This window comes from Sinocyclocheilus rhinocerous, unplaced genomic scaffold (genome assembly GCF_001515625.1).
Source record: "Sinocyclocheilus rhinocerous isolate Xijiao unplaced genomic scaffold, SAMN03320098_v1.1 scaffold562, whole genome shotgun sequence".
NCBI classification, from domain to species: Eukaryota; Metazoa; Chordata; class Actinopteri; order Cypriniformes; family Cyprinidae; genus Sinocyclocheilus; species Sinocyclocheilus rhinocerous.
Window position 1 is genome coordinate 1,758,185 of NW_015641608.1, and position 17,575 is coordinate 1,775,759.

At 37.4% G+C, this 17,575-nt stretch overlaps 1 protein-coding gene across 2 annotated transcripts in view; it reads left to right on the plus strand.

The window, feature by feature from the left end:
• The first annotated feature begins 3,513 nt into the window (after positions 1-3,513).
• Positions 3,514-17,575, plus strand: part of LOC107755262 (E3 ubiquitin-protein ligase SH3RF1-like) — a 62,484-nt gene continuing 48,422 nt past the window's right edge. The window contains exons 1-2 of one of the 2 annotated variants that reach the window (XM_016572002.1): positions 3,514-3,791; positions 5,896-6,455. In XM_016572002.1, coding sequence (XP_016427488.1) covers positions 6,030-6,455 — 426 coding nt within the window. In that variant the 5' untranslated portion in view covers positions 3,514-3,791; positions 5,896-6,029. Of the gene's footprint in view, positions 3,792-4,642; positions 4,753-5,895; positions 6,456-17,575 lie in introns of those variants that run through there. The other variant, XM_016572003.1, reaches the window with a different exon arrangement.

Here is a 17,575-nt window from a genome sequence, read left to right on the forward strand (position 1 = left end):
AGTTTAAATAAATGCTATTCTTTTAAACTTTGTATTCATCTGAGCTTTTTAAGAATCCTGAAAAAATGTATCACAGTTTTCACAAACATATTAAGCAGCACAACACTGATAATACTAAGACATTTTTTTGTGTGTGCATCAAATCAGAATATTAGAATGATTTCTGAAGGATCGTGACATTGAAGACTGGAGTAGTGATACTGAAAATTCAACTTTGCCATCACAGGAATAAAGTATATTTTACAAATTTATTAAAATAACAAATAAATTAATTCTAAATTGTAATAAAAATGGTAAATTGTAATATATATTTTTAAATATTATATTTTCTAATGCACAGCTGGCGCTTCAAATGTGGCAGAATTGTGTGCGCTTTAATGCGTGTGGCTGCAAATTGCTGATCACTTAAAGGAAACAAATAAAAGCTAATATAACTTTTTCTGGCACTTTGAGTAGTATATTTTCTTCTTTAGCATGATGAACGAAGATGTATAAGTCTATGAAATCATGTATATGCTTGTAATGATTGTGAATCAGCTGCACTGTTATTCCAAGCTCAGAACAATCCCACCTCAGACTGGGCCATGACTGAGTCAGTGATAAATCAAAGCAGGCCTTCCCTCCGGGGTTATCCAAGAAATTTGCACCAGGCTTTACAGCCTCTGCCCCTCCCTTCAGGGGGTGGGCTAAATGACCCCCGGCAACAGTGAAATATGACCGGAGGGCTGCTGCCAGCTCCGGTGGGATCACTTCTGACATTCAAGAGCTGTGCCACCATAAATCTAACTTCTTTATTATTCTCTCTCACTCTCTGTTCACAATACAGTTCCTCTCTTACCTCTCTTTTCTTTCTGTTCCATAAATATTTGCTGTATTTATTTTCTCTTTCTGATTTATTGTCCTCATTAGCCTAGGCATGACAATACACACTGCACTCACATGCATATGCACTCAAATGAGCCCTTCATGAACTGTTTCAGCTCAATTACACACACTTGCTTACCAAATGTTGCCATTATCGTGGCACGATTTAGTTAAGAGTGCAAATTGCTCACAACAATGTGCTGTAATTTTTCCTGCAGCAGACAAAGGACGAGCCAAACACTAATAAAAGGCAATTTCAACATCAAATCTAGCATAGTGTAGCACATTCATCATCACACTTGCGTTTTTCTGCTGGCGCTATCGTTCTCTGTGGGATCTGTAAAATAAATGAGTCTATACATAAATTGTTAGCTTCTTGCTTATGGCGTGTAGAAATATATGCGCTACTGTAAATAAACAACTGAAAAGGCGCTCTTAAGCTTTTGAACAAGTATACAGGCTACATTTACTGCCTTTGACTTACTTTGTTTATGCCGTATGCAGTAAATTCTTGCAAGATATATTACTTCATCATGATAAGAGCCAGTGAGGTAGAAACCTGATGATGTAATTCCTGTTGACTGTAGGGCTTGAGAACTTTGCCTTCAGGTGAAATGGCTATAGGATTACTGCTGTCTTAAAGAGTTCACACCAGAGTTATTGTTAACTGAAACCATGAAAAAAAAACATTACTTGAAAATAAACATTAATCAAAATAAAATAAAATATTAAAAAATGTATATTTTTACTGATACTAATAAAATGACAAAAACAAAACAGAAAATGTAAAAATAAAATCTAATTCAAAATATTAACAAAAAATATAACAGTATCACAAAAATACAAAAATCCACCATTTCATTCTAAACATTTCTTGAAATACAAAAGAAGATTTTTCGAAGAATTTTTCAACAGGTTTTGTTTATTTAATGAAATTTCAAGTGGGTTTAATGTGGTTTTGAAACAAGTTCAGAAATATTTAATACTTTTCCTTTAAGTTCCAGAGAAGTAACAGGTTTCATATAGGTCTATAACAACATGAGGGTGACTAAATGATGCCAAAAATGTTCTTGAATTATCTCTTTAACACAGTAGTCACCTAATAAAAATGGTAATAAAAACCTAATAAAAATCACCCTCACTAAAGCTCTGCCAAACCATCATGAATCACTGAAATGTTCTTTAGATCCTTAAACCTTGCTAAGCAAATGCTTCTCTTTGTAGAATGAAACCCACTTTTGTGCAATGAAGCGGAGGGTTATTCAAAAAGTTTTTTTAAATGGAAAACATTTCCTGATTTATAAACCATTAGGTATTTGACTATAATCATGCAACAAGGATGCATTTGATCTGATTTGACCCACAATCCCAGGCTTAGGGGCTTGTGTCTGATGAACAAGAGGGGCTGTGTGAGAGTGACTTGTCATGTTAAAAGGTCTCTTGCATGCTTTACACACCGGTGATGTAACGGGTCGATCTTCCGACAACCTCACCTCCGTGTTAACCTTTGTGTGTGCCAGTGTGCATGTAGAAGGTAGCAGAAAATTGACCTTTGAGCCACAAGCTGGAGGAGCGATGCAAAGCTTTGGTAAATAATACTGCCAAACCTAAAGTTTTCAAGGGGATGTGAGGGAACATTATGTGTTTGAGAGCAATATGAATATGAATATTGCCTACTATATTTTTTTTATAAATATGTTAACCAGTATGCATCATGCAAGGTTAAATGTTTCAAAGAATAGTATGCTATATTGTTGTCGCATGATGTAAATATGTGCATATTTACAAACCAAGTTATCATCTCTGAAATAATTTGTGTTTAATATTTCTTGCAGTTCTGGGAATGAAAAGTGAAGTTGAGCAGGCTTGCATTGTTCTCTGTTACTAAACATTTTGGCAGTAAGATACTCTGGGTGTCCTATGCACACAGATTATTAGTATACTATACACAACATGCATAGGCTACTATATACTGCAGAAATAGTACGTGTAGTATAGAAGTGTGCTATTGAGAACATACTCGAGGTTCATGGTGAAATTTTATCTTTCCATTTTGAAATTGTGTTTAATATTTCTTGCGGTTATGGACATGGAAGGTGAAATTGAGCAGGCTGAACTGTGGGATATAGTATTCCTTACATTGTTCTCTGTTACTGCACATTTTGGCAATTAGATAAGAGCGTTCTATGCAGGCAAATAATTAGCATACTTTCACAATATGCATAGGCCTATACTGCAGAAATAGTAAGTATAGTATAAAGTGAGTTATGGAAAACATGGGCCTACTCGTTCATCTGGTGAAATGTTATCTTTCTTTTCATTTAAACCTGCTACTAGAGGAAATGTGTAAATCCTGTGATTTGTTACACTATATGACGCAGGCGGAGATTACAAACAAACTATTCGCCAATGAACGACGTGACCCACTACGTATAGACTAAATCAGCTTTAGAAATACATTTTGCTTATTTGTGATGATCAAAACCGCAGCTTTTCAGTTGTTGTTTATCTAATATTTCGTAAGGAAGAAGCCTAAGCTCAAAACGGTTGATGCATTGCATTCTCCCAGCTGTGCGTTTTGAAAATCCTCCCTCCCGACTACACGTCCGCTGCAGTGTCCCACAGTATCCACGGGGCTCGTCGTGGTTCTCGGACGCAGGAACTCGCTTCTCCTGTTTTTCTTCGCTTTCTTCTAAATGTAATCAATCTGAATCTCCCGGACTCGGATTTTTTGCTGTTTCAACTTAACGACTCAAGAGCGATGACCTGTTCCTTGCTGAGATATACGGATCTGAATAGATAAACTTGTGTCCAACTGGGCGATCAAGATTTCAGGATCCCTTTTCCAGGGCGAATTCCCTAGTTTGAGGAACTCGGTAAAGAAACTGTTCTGGAAGAAGAGGAGTGAGAAGGGGCCCTTATTTAAGGTAGCGTTTTTGTGCTCTCACAACTATCCCCGTAATAAGATATTAGATTAAATTTAAACATCGAATCAAAGTTTGTGAAGCTACATGGTTACTTACAACCAACGTGAGCACGAGTTACAGACAAACGTTTTGATAAAAGCGTCTTTCGTTCACTGTTTACTGTGACACATCACGCACAACACTTTATTCGCTTTTTTTTTTCATTGTGCCGTGGTTAGTTTTCAAAACACGACTGGTAATGGGTTAGTTAGTTTCAGGAGTTATTTAAACACTCACATACAGCAGTGTAAGGTCGATATATTTGTACCGCTACTCTGAAACAATGTGGCTAATGTTGGCTTTGTAGTTATTAAATACAAGGTTGTTGGTTGTATTCAGGACTTTAACGACAGTGAGGGCGAGGTTGAGGGTTTGCATTAAAGGTAAAGCGATGGTTCAACCAAAACTGTGAATTTTTCACCATTTACTCACCCTTATGTTGTTTTAAACCTCTATGACTTTCACAAATGGAGATGTTAGGGACTGACAGCCTCAGTCACCATTCACTATCATTGCATTTTCCCCCTTTACAATATAAGTGAATGGTGACTGAGGCTGTCAGTTTCCCTAATACCATCTTTTGTGTTATGGGGGAACATACCCTTTAATTGTATTTATGTTAACTGCATTTCCTCGATTTATAACATTTGTTTTGTAACGTTTCTGTACGCAACAATTTGGTTCAGATCAATGAGCTAGTTGCATAAAGATGTCTGATTTTGCAGTTAGTTTTTAATTATTCTCTATTCAGTGTTCTGCTTGCCTTTATATAGCCTCGTCTTTTGTTTGAATCGGGGTAGAACAGTGGATGAGGATCGAGGAGGGACACAGGCGCGAGCACTAGGCTACAGCCTCGTTTGGCCGCATATTTGCAGTTTAGACACGAAGTCTCCTCTCGCCAACTGACCAAACGTGACGGACGGTAAACTCTCTTTAGTTGTTTCAGAGTTATTCCTGTTGCCAAGTCCATTGATGACTCTATTATATATGGCTGGGGCTAGAGAACAGGACCCGGCCTCCAGTGGTTTTCATACCGTTTAGTTCCATCTCGAACGTGCATTTTTCTGCAAAGGCGGACGGAATACCCTACTAAAATAATCAAGTTGTGTACTAAATGACCTACTGTATGCTATGTACTCTCCCATCTAGTCTATGCACTTTATAAGGTTATAAAGCGTATGGTAAACTGCGACACTTTATGAAGAGTCCAACATACCACACTTTATTTTTGGGTTAATTAAATGCATCACCCGGGTATTTGAAGTGCACATTTCTTCTCTAAATTTACCGTGTGAACACACTAACTTAGACGCACTATTATTACAAAATGGCAAAATATTGTATACTACGCGAATTGGAAAGCATCAAGCATACAGAGTGATCAGTGTTGTCTGATTCCTAATGAATGACTCTTATGAATCGGTTCTTTTTAGTGAATCAAAAACACACAACGAGGCAAGTGAGGTCCAATTTAGTGAGTCAAAAAATATTCTACGGTTACTGATTTAATCTCATTGTGTTTTGTGTATGTATGATAACATGTGGTTAAAAATGCATATTATATGAGTTTTGTACCAATCAGTGGTATTTTATATAAAAAAATTAATTAATTACATTTGTTAACCCGTTTTTGTGCTATTTTTATTTAATACATAGCTATTGACAGTAGCAATATTGCAAAAAGTAAATGCAATAATAATTAAATGACTGTTTTTCAAATATTTCATCCTCAAAAGTATTAAAAGAACCATTAAGGAACAAAATCGTAGAATCATAAAATTCCTTATGATTCCCATCCCTAGTAATATGTTTGGAGGTTATTGTCTGCTCCAGTTCGTAGCGTTTTTGCTATTTCTGCCAAGTTTACTATGCATTTGAAAACCAATTTAGTTGTTTTTGAACATCCTGTATTTTAAGAGTCAGTTTTCTTGGGAAACTCTCCTTGAACATACTCATTACATTGTGTGCTCATGTGCCTGCTATGGAAACCACCAAAAATGTCACATGTGTAATGCTCTATAAGACAGAAGTGTCATATGATATCTTTTTCTTTGATTCTCTGCAGTGAATGCTAGAGACATGATCATGACTGCGGCATGGGAGTGACGTGACATCAGCATTGGACTTTCCCTCCAAACAACCTTATATCCGCACACCCACACCATGTGCTTCTCTCTTCGGAGAGGCAAAACTGACTGAATGAACGACTACGCTGAGAAAGATTGTGCGAGTGTGAAAATGGACGAGTCTGCGCTCCTGGACCTGTTGGAGTGTCCGGTGTGCTTGGAGCGGCTGGATGCTACGGCAAAGGTGTTGCCGTGCCAGCACACGTTTTGCCGGCGCTGCCTGCTTGGAATTGTGGGGTCGCGTGGAGAACTGCGCTGCCCGGAATGCCGCACGCTAGTGGAGAGTGGCGTAGATGAGTTGCCTAGCAACATCCTCCTGGTACGGCTACTGGACGGTATCAAGCAGAGGCCGAGGAGGACGGGAAGCATGCACGGCACGTGTACTAATGGATCTGCAGTGGCAGGGGTCCGAGCACAGATTGCTGGAGGAGGCCAGAGGGATCCAGGTCCCACGGGAGCACAGTCTCAGAGGGTACAGGCCAAGAGCACTCCAGTTAGGGTGAGTCCCATACATCAGACAGATATGGACAGATACAATTAACATCTGTTTTTACATGCAGAAAAACTTAGTGATGGGTTTCTGTTAGCCCGATGGTTATATCGGTGGAGAACTTGTCTGGCCCTATCTCGTCTGGTCATCGTCAGGCCTTGGAGACTTACTCCAAAGCCATGGCATTATATGAAAGGAAGAATAATTTCTGAATTAAGTTTAGGGAATATGAGATGTTTTTTCTTGTTCACTCTGTCATCTGTATCATTATTTTGGTTAATTAACTCTTTATTTAGAGTTTGTTTAGAGTCTTAATTCACATTCAGGAAAATGAATACAGGGAGGAACGTTTCTTGGAGTTAACAAAAAAAAAAAACACTTTCTATGATGTTGGAACACATATTTATATGTGCTTTAAAACTGCAATTTCAGTCAGACTAAAGTAATTATTTAAATTTTTTTTATGTGTCATGTAAACACTTTAGTCCAACTGGAATTGTACCAGTCCATTTTTTTAATATATCTGACTAACAGACATGGATGCTGCGATTGTTGGGTGGCTTCGTCTAGCATGTATATGCATTTATTTGGACTACGAATGGTCTCACGTTTTGCTCATGCCACTGTAGCATGACTATGCAAAAAGCTGTAGCATAATTTTAACTGCACATGTAAATATACTTAATGTGGAAGAAAAATGTTGTTTGCAGTTTGTAGCCTATATCTGTGTGTCTGAGGGAAAAATATAATTGCATTTTTTGATTGTGATTTAAAATTTGTTAAAAATAAAAAAATAATAACTATTATTGTTATTATTATTATTACTAAATAAAATATAATTTTTTACTTTATTTATTACTGTTTATTATTTCACTGTAAAATAAAGGACTATTTAAAGAAAAAAATAATTTGTAAACTGTAAAATTACATTACTGTTATTAATGGCTATCTTGATTTTTTTCATTTTCAAAGCTATCAAGCTTTTATTTTGCCAAAAAACAGTCGAAGACTCTCGTTTTGGTATTTTTGGTGTTTATATGGTTGATGTATGTTGCATTCCAAATGCATGTTAAAAGCGAGACAAACTCGACGGGTCATGAGTTGCTCTTGTGTAATTAAACACAGTGCTGCGCTTCACTCTGAAAAACAGAGCGCATATAGTTATTTAATTAAATTACTAAATTTTGCATTAAGCCATATTGCAATTCCAGTTTATTTCGATTAATCGTAGCACTAGCAGACGGTACTAGAGAGAATCTTATTAGCTCAGGCCATTGTGCTTCTTCTAAAGCAACTCAAGATGCTGAGAAAAAGCTGCATTAAAGGCACAATATGTAAGATTTTTTTATTAAAATATCCAAAAACCACTAGAACAGTGTTATATATTTTGCTGACTTGTTTACTTACATTATGCCAAATGTTTCGAAGAATGTTTAAATCGCCTTGTATCGCTTCGACGGCTTTCAGCCTCACCCTGCTTCATTCTACTACGTTAATAAATCATTAGCTCATCCATGAACATGATTTCTGCCCGAGTCCCGTCGGATTGCATCGGCTGTGGGGATGAAGACGACAACTCCCATGATTCCACACTCAGTCACGGCGTCATCAAACTACGCCTTTGCCTCTTTGTTTATTTTGAATTGTGTTTGTGGCTGTTTGTGACTGAGACTCTGAGTGAGAGCGCACACGTTTCTGCCAGTATAACTTTCAAACAAAGTGTCCCGGCGGATAGGGATAGTTGTCATAGCAGCAGTTTTGTGATTTTGTGTTCCACCTTTCGGTTTTGCACGGTAACAAAACACAGGTGTCCCTACAATCAAGCCCTCTGTCATCTCTCCCACACAGACTTGTGGGACAGAAAGAGGCCTCCACCCAAAGCATGATGGGAGGCGACGCTCGAAGTCTCCGGTCTATTATCTTTTAATATCCTTCTTTTGTTGTTCATAAACATCATTGCTGTGAAATGACACCTGGATTGGCCTAATAAGCTAGTCGTCTCTCTCCTATTCAACTAACTTGAGTTTAAAAGATAATCTTATTTACGCGTCTTCAAAAGAAGCTCATTAGGGGGTTTTACCCTAAGATGACTAAGTTTGACTGTTGTTTTCTCCTACAAAATCTATCTTAATGCAGTTTTTCATGTGAATTCTATTCATTATGTATTTAAATAATACATAAAAATCAAAAGTGATAAATAAATTAGTTACAAAACATTTCTATTTTAAATAAATTATTCTGAACTGTCTATTAATCAACGAATCCTATAAAAAGCGTCATAGTTTCCACTAAAATATTAAGCACAATTTAGCATTGATAAAAATAAAAAATGTTTCTCTAGCACCAAATAAGCATATAAAAAAATGATTTCTGTTGCATCATGTGACGACTGGAGTAATGAAGTTGCTGGAATAAATTACATTTTCAAATATATTACAATAGAAATGTTTTTTTATTGTAATACTATTATTTTTTAATTCAGTTTTTACTGTATTTTTGATCAAATAAATACAGCCTTGGTGAGCATAAGAGACACATTTCATAAACATTATAAAATCTTACCAACCCAAAACTTTTGAATGGTAGTGTACTGAATATGATCCATTTTACTTTTGCTGAAATGTAGCTTTAGGGATGGACAGATATTCAAATTCTGGCCGATACCTATAAACCAATAATTATTTTCATGTTTGTTGATCAAAATAAATGGCCACTATTAAAATTCTGTACTTTTTTTTACATTTAAAAGGGGGAAAAAAACCTAAAAACTTTAAATGTAAAATGTAAAAAAAAAAAGTGTAAAAATAAATAAATATATTTTTTATATGGTGTACATTTAGTTATTGGATGATAACATCACTGCTCATATTTCAGTCTGCTTTAAACTCTCTGGACCAGAAACCAAAACCCACCATTTTTAAATTTGCCTTTGTTTGGAATGACTTAATCCTCTAAGTGATTACACTTGTTCTTCCTTTAGTTGGCATCACTACAATAACACCTCCCTATCCCAAAGTGCCCTTAGAGCAAGACTACATCTCTGAAAATAATCAAATCTGATGAACTCTCCCCACACGGTCTTTTCTAATTAGCCCGTCAGTGTACATATCACGCTTTAAGGACACAGTCATTAGCATTAGGCTGTTTGCCAGAGCCGGCTGAATCCAGTAAAGTGAGGTAATATAAGGTTGATCAGCACGGTGAGCTCTAAAACTCTGCTATTCAAAAAAGTAAACTCTCGCATGAGCAAACTTGGCAGTGATTGCTTATCTTCTCTCTCTTTGTGCCCGCTGTGTTTTCACACGCCAGCCTATTTAAGGGTGTATCTGAGGTGGTGTAAACAGCCTTGCTGCCGGTGGAAAGGGCTTTTTGCAGCGGTTGTAGCTTCAAACAGAGCCTGTGATATAGAGGTGGTGTAAGGACCAGGAATGCATCTGAGACTTCATGATAACAGAGCGTTGTGTGAGTGGCAGGTCTGTTATTTAGGTCTTCAGAAGGGTTTTGTTAATTCTGACACATGATATGCTGTGCTTTGGAGACGCACAAAACACGCACTCACGCATGGAAGAAAACTAGTGCTAAGAAGAACAATTCCTACCTAGTTCAGGGATACAGACATCCAGACCCCTGAGATCTGGGTTGTCAGATGTTGCGTTTTGTAGCTATTTCAACATCTGCGTACTAGTGAGTACAGGAAGTATATGGCAAAAGGAATCATATTTTACCTGAGATGTAAGTGTAAGTTTGCAGAGTTTACTGAATATGTTGCAGCACTGCCAGTGTTGACCACTTGAGAACAAATAACTGTTATGTGCCTGTTGTTTTTAGTGAATCAGACATGTACAGGGTGACAAATGTAGTTAAATTCACAAACAAATTACTTGTATGACCCGTTTCTTTTTAGTGAATCAGAAACGTAAAGTGTGACAATAGTAGTCTAATTCTTGAATAAAAGAATTTAATGATCCTCTTCTTTTTAGTGAATCAGAAATGTACAGAGCGACCAGTATAGTCTGGTTCACAAACAAATGACTCTTACGATCCGGTAGTTTTTTAGTGAATCAGAAAGTGACCAGTTTAGTCTGGTTCACAAACAAATGACTCTTACAGGATGGTTCTTTTTAGTGAATCATAAACATACAGTATGACAAGTGTTGTCAGATTCAACAACAAATGACTCCTATTAGCCAATTCTATTTTGTGAGTCAGAAACATTCTGTGCAACCAATGTTGTCCATTCACAAATAAATGAGTCTTATGGGCTGGTTCTTTTACTGTATCAGAAACATACAATCTGACCAGTGTAGTCTGATTCATAAACAAATGACTCCTATTGAGCTGGTTCTTTTTAGGGAGTCAGAAACATACAACCTGACTAGTTTTTTTTCTGGTTCACGAACAAATGCAGCCCTCTACGGACACCTTGGCAATTGAATCGCCATTGGCTAGTAAATTTTTTTAGTTTACTCGCCAGACTGATAATATACAGTATATACAGTGGGTACGGAAAGTATTCAGACCCCCTTAAATTTTTCACTCTTTGTTATATTGCACGCCAGCCAATGAGATTGCTGTTTGCGCATTAGTTCCGCCCACTACCGGAGAAAGCGGTAGTTCTTAAAAGCTGAAGAATTCCAAAGGAATTTATTTTGACAGCAAAATACAACAAAGAATATCGTTTACATGAAGCGCATCAATTCTCTCTCTCCCTCTCTCTCTGCGTGTGAGTGAAACAAAGCGACGGCGAGTTGTGCGCCTTCATAGAGTTTACGGTGCGTTGCACATCCATTCAGATGAACTGAAAAACAGCGCAGATCGCTTGACGGAGAGTGAAACTCTGAAGCGCTCAGTCAGAGAGTGTTCGGCGAGTGAAAATATATCTGTGCTAAACTTATACTTAGCCTCCAACTCACACACTGGCGAGTAAAATCTGAGAATTTATTAGCAATTGGCTAATGTTAGACATCATTTAGTCGCCCAGAGTGAAGATTTAGTCGCATATGCGAGTGATTTACTCGCAATGTAGAGGGTTGAAATGACTCTTTTGAGCCAGTTTCTTTGTTGTGAATTAGAAACATACAACCTGTCCACTTAATTGTGATTTACAAACAAACTACTTTTGAGCTGTTTTTTGTGGTGAATTAAAAACATAGAGTGTGACCAGTATAGTCCAATTTCTGAAAGAATGATTATTATGAATTGGTTGTTTTAAAAATGGGATTGAACTAGTCCAAATCAGTGTCCAAATACCCCAAAGTGTCTCAAACACAACACTGAATGCTTTTGTGTGAGATGGTCTGAGGGCGTGCCGCCCGAAGCTGAAACCATGCCATCTCTGGACCTCATCCGGGGGTTCAAGTGTTTCTGAGGGTGAAAGAGGTGGGGCGCAGGAACATGCAGGTGGACTCCATGAGCTGCTGAAAAGCCAAAGATCAAAGAACACACTGATATCCATGAGTCTCCGTGGGCAAAGGGTGCGGCTCCCTCTCACCTCTCTCTTTCTGACTCTGTCTTTCTCCCTCTGATTTTTATCGGTGCTGAAGAATAGCAGGAGGTGCGGTCGAGTAGACAGATGCATAACAGCTTATTGTTAGCGGCCACCTCTGATCTGACAGACTCAGGGCAGTGAAGGGGCAAACACCATACACTGTGTGTCTGCGTGGGGTGCACAAATCCCTACAGCTGTCTTTTAGATTGAAATAAAGAGGCTGAATAGGTGAGAGAGAAGGAAGAACACTAGAATAGGACTTTCGGGTCGGTAAGATTTTAAGTCTCCTATGTTCACCAAGGCTGCATTTATTTTGATCCAAAATACAGTAGAAGGGTAATATTGTTAAACACTATTACAATTTAAAATAACTTTTTTTACTATTTTAATATATTTTAAAGTGTAATTTATTCCTGTGATGCCAAAGCTGAATTTTCAGCATCATTACTCCAGTTGTTAGTGTCACATGATTCTTAAAGAAATCATTCTAATATGCTGATTTGGCACTCAAGAAACATTTCTTATTATGTTGAAAATGGTTGTGCTGCTTAATATTTTTGTGGAAGCAGTGATCAATATATTTTTTCAAGATTTCTTTGATGAATAGAAAGCTAAAAGATTTGAAATAACATTTACACTTTTGTAACATACGTGTTTTTACTGTCACTTTATCAATTTAATGCATCCTTGCTGAAGTATTAATGTCTTTCAAAAAAACTAACAAAAAAAAAACTTACTGACCCCAAACCTTTGAATGGTGGTGTTCTATATAAACAGTTTTTGAAATTTGAATATGAAAATATTGAAACTCTGCCACTGTCGGCAGATTATTATAGATGTCAGTGCCTTCACCTCACAGCGATAAGCTGTCTGCTTTTCTTGCTTCACATTTGCATAAAGTCAAACTTTTCTCAACTTTTTACACTCTTACTGCTAGCTCCGATCTGTTGTCAATCCCACAATCCCCTGTGCGTGTCTGTCTCTCAGCTCCAATAGATATAATAAATTGAAGGAACCTGCTCATCTCTGTTCAGTCTGCACCAGTGGACACGTACGGTGACGGGCTGAATGTCAGCTGTTTATGGAGAATCTCCCTACCGCAGAGCTCAAAAGCCACTTCACTGAAACAACTCAGCGGGACGCCTGCTGACTAATCACAAGCAGTTTTATTGTGCGTGTGATGCATATGTGTTTGTGTGTTTGTGAATGACTTGCCTGAATGCCGCCCGGGGTTCACCTTTTTGTGAACAGACTTTGAGACGAGGCTTGTGTTCAGTTTGTGTAGGAGACAGAATGTTCATTGAACTGGTTATTAGATTGAATGAATGGGAGCTGTGTCTCGGAGTGTTTCCTGAATCACTCTGCTGCTGCTGAATCTAAAGCAAAAGAAATTGTATGTCTTGTAAATTGTGAATTTGCAGTCTTAATTTAATATAAAATAATGTATCAGAAACACACAGCGCAACTAGTGTAGACAAATGACTTATGAACCGATTCTTTTAATAAATTGCTCATCAGTCAGATGAATCATTCACTGAATGAACTCACTGAATCAGTCAGAATGGTTACTCAGTTAATGTCTGCTTCTGTTATTAAAGTCTTTCAGTCATATCTGACTCAAATGAAACAAAAGCCTGCTTTGTATAGTTATGGGTTGTAAAAACTGACTGGTTGGAAAGATATTTCTTTGTAATAAATAATTAACATTTCTAAACAAAATTATTTTTACTGAAAATGTGTAAATATATATGTTATACAAAAATGTAGGGTCATTAAGTTTTTATTTGATGTTTTTGATAAATCTCTACTGCTCACCAATGCTGCATTCTTTTGATAAAAACAAAGTAAAAGCAGTAGTATTGTGAAATACAATTAATATTAATATTAATGTATTTTAAAATGTAATTTATTCCTGTGAATTTTCAGCAGCCGTTACTCCAGTTTTCAGTGTCACATGATTATTCATAAATCATTCTAATATGCTGATTTGGTGCTTTTGAAATCAGTTGTGAAGCTTAATATTTTTGTGGAAACCATGATGTTTATTTGATGAATAGAAAGTTAAAAATAATTTATATTAAAGATATTTTTTGTAACATTATACATATCTTTACTGTCACTTTTGATTAATTTAATGTGTCCTTCCTGTATCAAAGAATTAATTATTTTCAAAAATAATCTTACTGACCTCTAATTTAGTGTACATTCAGCAAAAACACATCTTAGTAGGAAACACTGGTGTCTTGATCCTCTCTGTAAGACTTAGGGAACTGAGTACCAACATGATGGTTTAACCTCATCACTTTCTCCTCCCGTTCCGAGACAATGTGACTTGGCTTTCTGTGGCCAGCAAGTCATCTGGGTTGTCAGAGATGAAACAAAGAGAAACAGCTCACGGGTCGTAGGTTAGATGTGAGAGGTCATGTGACTGGGGTCAGCATCAGAGTAGGAGGCAGAGAGCGGTAATATAATTCAAAACTACTCTTTGATCTTCCTCACACACACACACACACACACACACACACACACACATACATTCAGAAATGTATTAATATTTAATCAGATTCTAAAACATCTTTGAATGTGGAAATGATGTAATGAATCTCCATATCTGGCATTGAGAGAGCGTTAGCAGCTGTGTTGTTAGCCCAGAGCGCACATTTTAAATCTAATATCTCGTTATGAGAGGCAGAACGGATAAGGCCTTACGTTTAATTGATGAGCTGGTGCTTGGTTTAATGACCTTGTGGGTTGAGGCTTAGGTTCTTTTCTATAAGATGGTGTACATAGAGCACAATTATCAGCTATTTCCCTCAAAATTGTGATCAGGATTAATATTATTATTATTACATTAACAAAAAACTATTTACACTGCATCTATGCTTTGAGTGTAATGGTTGTTTTATTTTTGTTGCAGACAAGTGTAGGGATGGGTATCGTTAAGGTTTTAACGGTATTACTACTCTTACCGATACTGCTTATCGACTTGATCTATTGGACATGCGCCCGAAGCTCAAAGTGTAATTTGTTAGTCCGTTTTGGACATTTCAGCCTGAGGAACTGCGTCTCTTGTGCGGATTGTGCTTTCAACATTTTATTATCAAACATGTCCCGCAATTTAGCAACAGTAAAGACGGCATCTTACAACAATCACAGACTGAGCTGATTCTGACGTTAAGTTTGGGTTTTAGGGAGGAACGAATGCGCACCGCTGTGAAGGGAAAGAAGTTGCGCAATACGCTTCTGAATTGCGAATAGCAAAAATGCATCATAGACAAATGTTTGAAAAACAGCTGGCGACTGGTGAAATAGAATTTGCAAGATAATGTATATATAGCAATAATAAATGTATGTGTGTTTTATTAATTTTTCCACTACCGATAGCAGAACCGTTAACGTCAGAACTTATCGATACTTCGGTCTTTCATAATTTAGCCCCGGGACCGATTAAATACCGGGTTTCGGTACCCATCCCTAGACAAGTGGCACATCAGCTGGTAAATCCACAGGGGATTTACTTCTATAGTAATGTTTGTGTCACCAGTAAAGTAGTTAAACACAGAACACTGAACTGTTTATAAAGTTTGCTTAACTCATTGAATATGAATAGTCGTTATTGTTGCCAAAGACTAATTTCTTAAATGCTGCAGAAAACTTATTGTACATAGAACATTTTGATGCAGTGAAAGTAGACCTTAAAGGGGTCATCGGATGCCCATTTTCCACAAGTTGATATGATTCTTTAGGGTCTTAATGAAAAGTCTATAACATACTTTGGTTAAAATTTCTCAATGGTCGTGTAAAACCACCCTTTTTACCTTGTCAAAAACAGTTCTGTTCACAGCGACCCGTTTCGGTGCATGTCTCTTTAAATGCTAATGAGCTCTGCTCACCCCGCCCCTCTCTTCCATGGGGAGAGTGAGACTGTTAACTTTTGCCACATTCGTCGCGGAACTTGCATACTAGCACATTAGGAAAGGCGATTTGCAAAGATTCATTAAAAAAAAAAACATACTTTTGGAGGTAAAGCTGGATCAGGAATTATTCGCGCAAACATATACGCATTTAGGTAGATCGAGGGGTGCATTCCCTTCAAAAACAAACGTAATCCACTGCGTCTTCAGTGGCTCAGATGTCGGGAGAAAATTACGACTGCTATGTTCATTATAGGGCTGTGCGATTAATCGAAATCGAATTGAAATCGCGATTTGAGACGTTGCGATTTCCTAATCGCAAAGCCTGCGATGTGGAGGCGATATTATAAGTAGCATATAAGAGCATATGCATGACTGCCAGCCTTGAGTTGCAATCTTACTTGCCCTGGGCAAGAGTGAGCGCACCTCCGTTCTCCCCAATCAGCACTGCTCTAGCCAACTGCGTAAACACCCACCATTAAAAATTTTTAAAAAAATAAATAAATAAATAAAACCAGAACGCGGGACGGGAGAGAGACAGAGTGGGATTATGGCGTCTACTGGGTCAGATCGATAGTTAGGCAAATTAAAACGAAAGAAAACCGTATGCAACTTAAGCTTCGAAATGACAGACAAAGAAAGAAAAAGGTAATTTGCAAGAGCTGCGTCACAGCGCATATCAAAAGCTCCCGTATCGGTTCTGTTTTCAGTACTGGAGAATAAAAGATACATTCTTAGATGTTTTTGTTAGTACGTGAACGTTATCTTACACATTTTATCTCCCCAACAGATTAATTTGAAATAAGTTTATAATGCATGTTGGCTATTCCCAATTCAGAAGAGCGCACACACAGCCTGTGTCTCTGAATGCTTCTCATACTCGCTCCTCTCTGCCCCACGCGGCGCGAACCCCGCGTCACGGACGAGCCGTTCATGCTTGCCGCACTCACGCAGCCTGTCTCGTAATGCTCGAATATACTCGCACCCGGCTCCGCAAGTCTCCACGAGCGCATCTGGCAGTATGGACGAGGCTTGACGCACGCGCGCAACCTGTGTCGACTCGCGCCTGGCTCCGCGTTTAAAACGAATGTAAATTCAGTCTAACTGCTTGCTAATTTCACTTGGATGAAATGAAACATTCAGCACATTTTCCACTTGCTCTTAAAATCCCAAATACTTAAAATGAATAAATCAACCTATGTAACATATGTAATACTTTAGAAATAGTTCTTTATTTATAAAAAATAAACAAATATTTTCTGTGAAATTCAGTAATTAAGTTAATTCTGTAAAAGTAGTTATACCATTATAATCTTGCCTGCTGAAGAAAAAAACAACAGAACCCCTCCCAAAACACAATAACAAATTTAATGGATTTCAGGGTTATAATGGGAATTTGTTTGGTTTTAATGTAAACTATAATGGTGTCTATTTGATGGATTCTATTGGTGGGATGTAATCTGGCAGATGGCAACCAATAGAACAACAGTAATTCCTATTGGAATAATGCCCAAAACAAAAAGGAATTTTGTAATGGTTTAATGGAAACTATAAGAATTTCTGTGATGGTTTCTATTGTTTTTTTCAGCAGGGTAATGATACCCATACTGTGCTGCACATTATTGACAATATTGAGCTGAAGCTTGACTTTGCAAATTTAAAATCGCAAATCAAATCGCAATCGCAATATCTGTCAAAAAAAATCGCAATTTGATATTTTCCCCAAA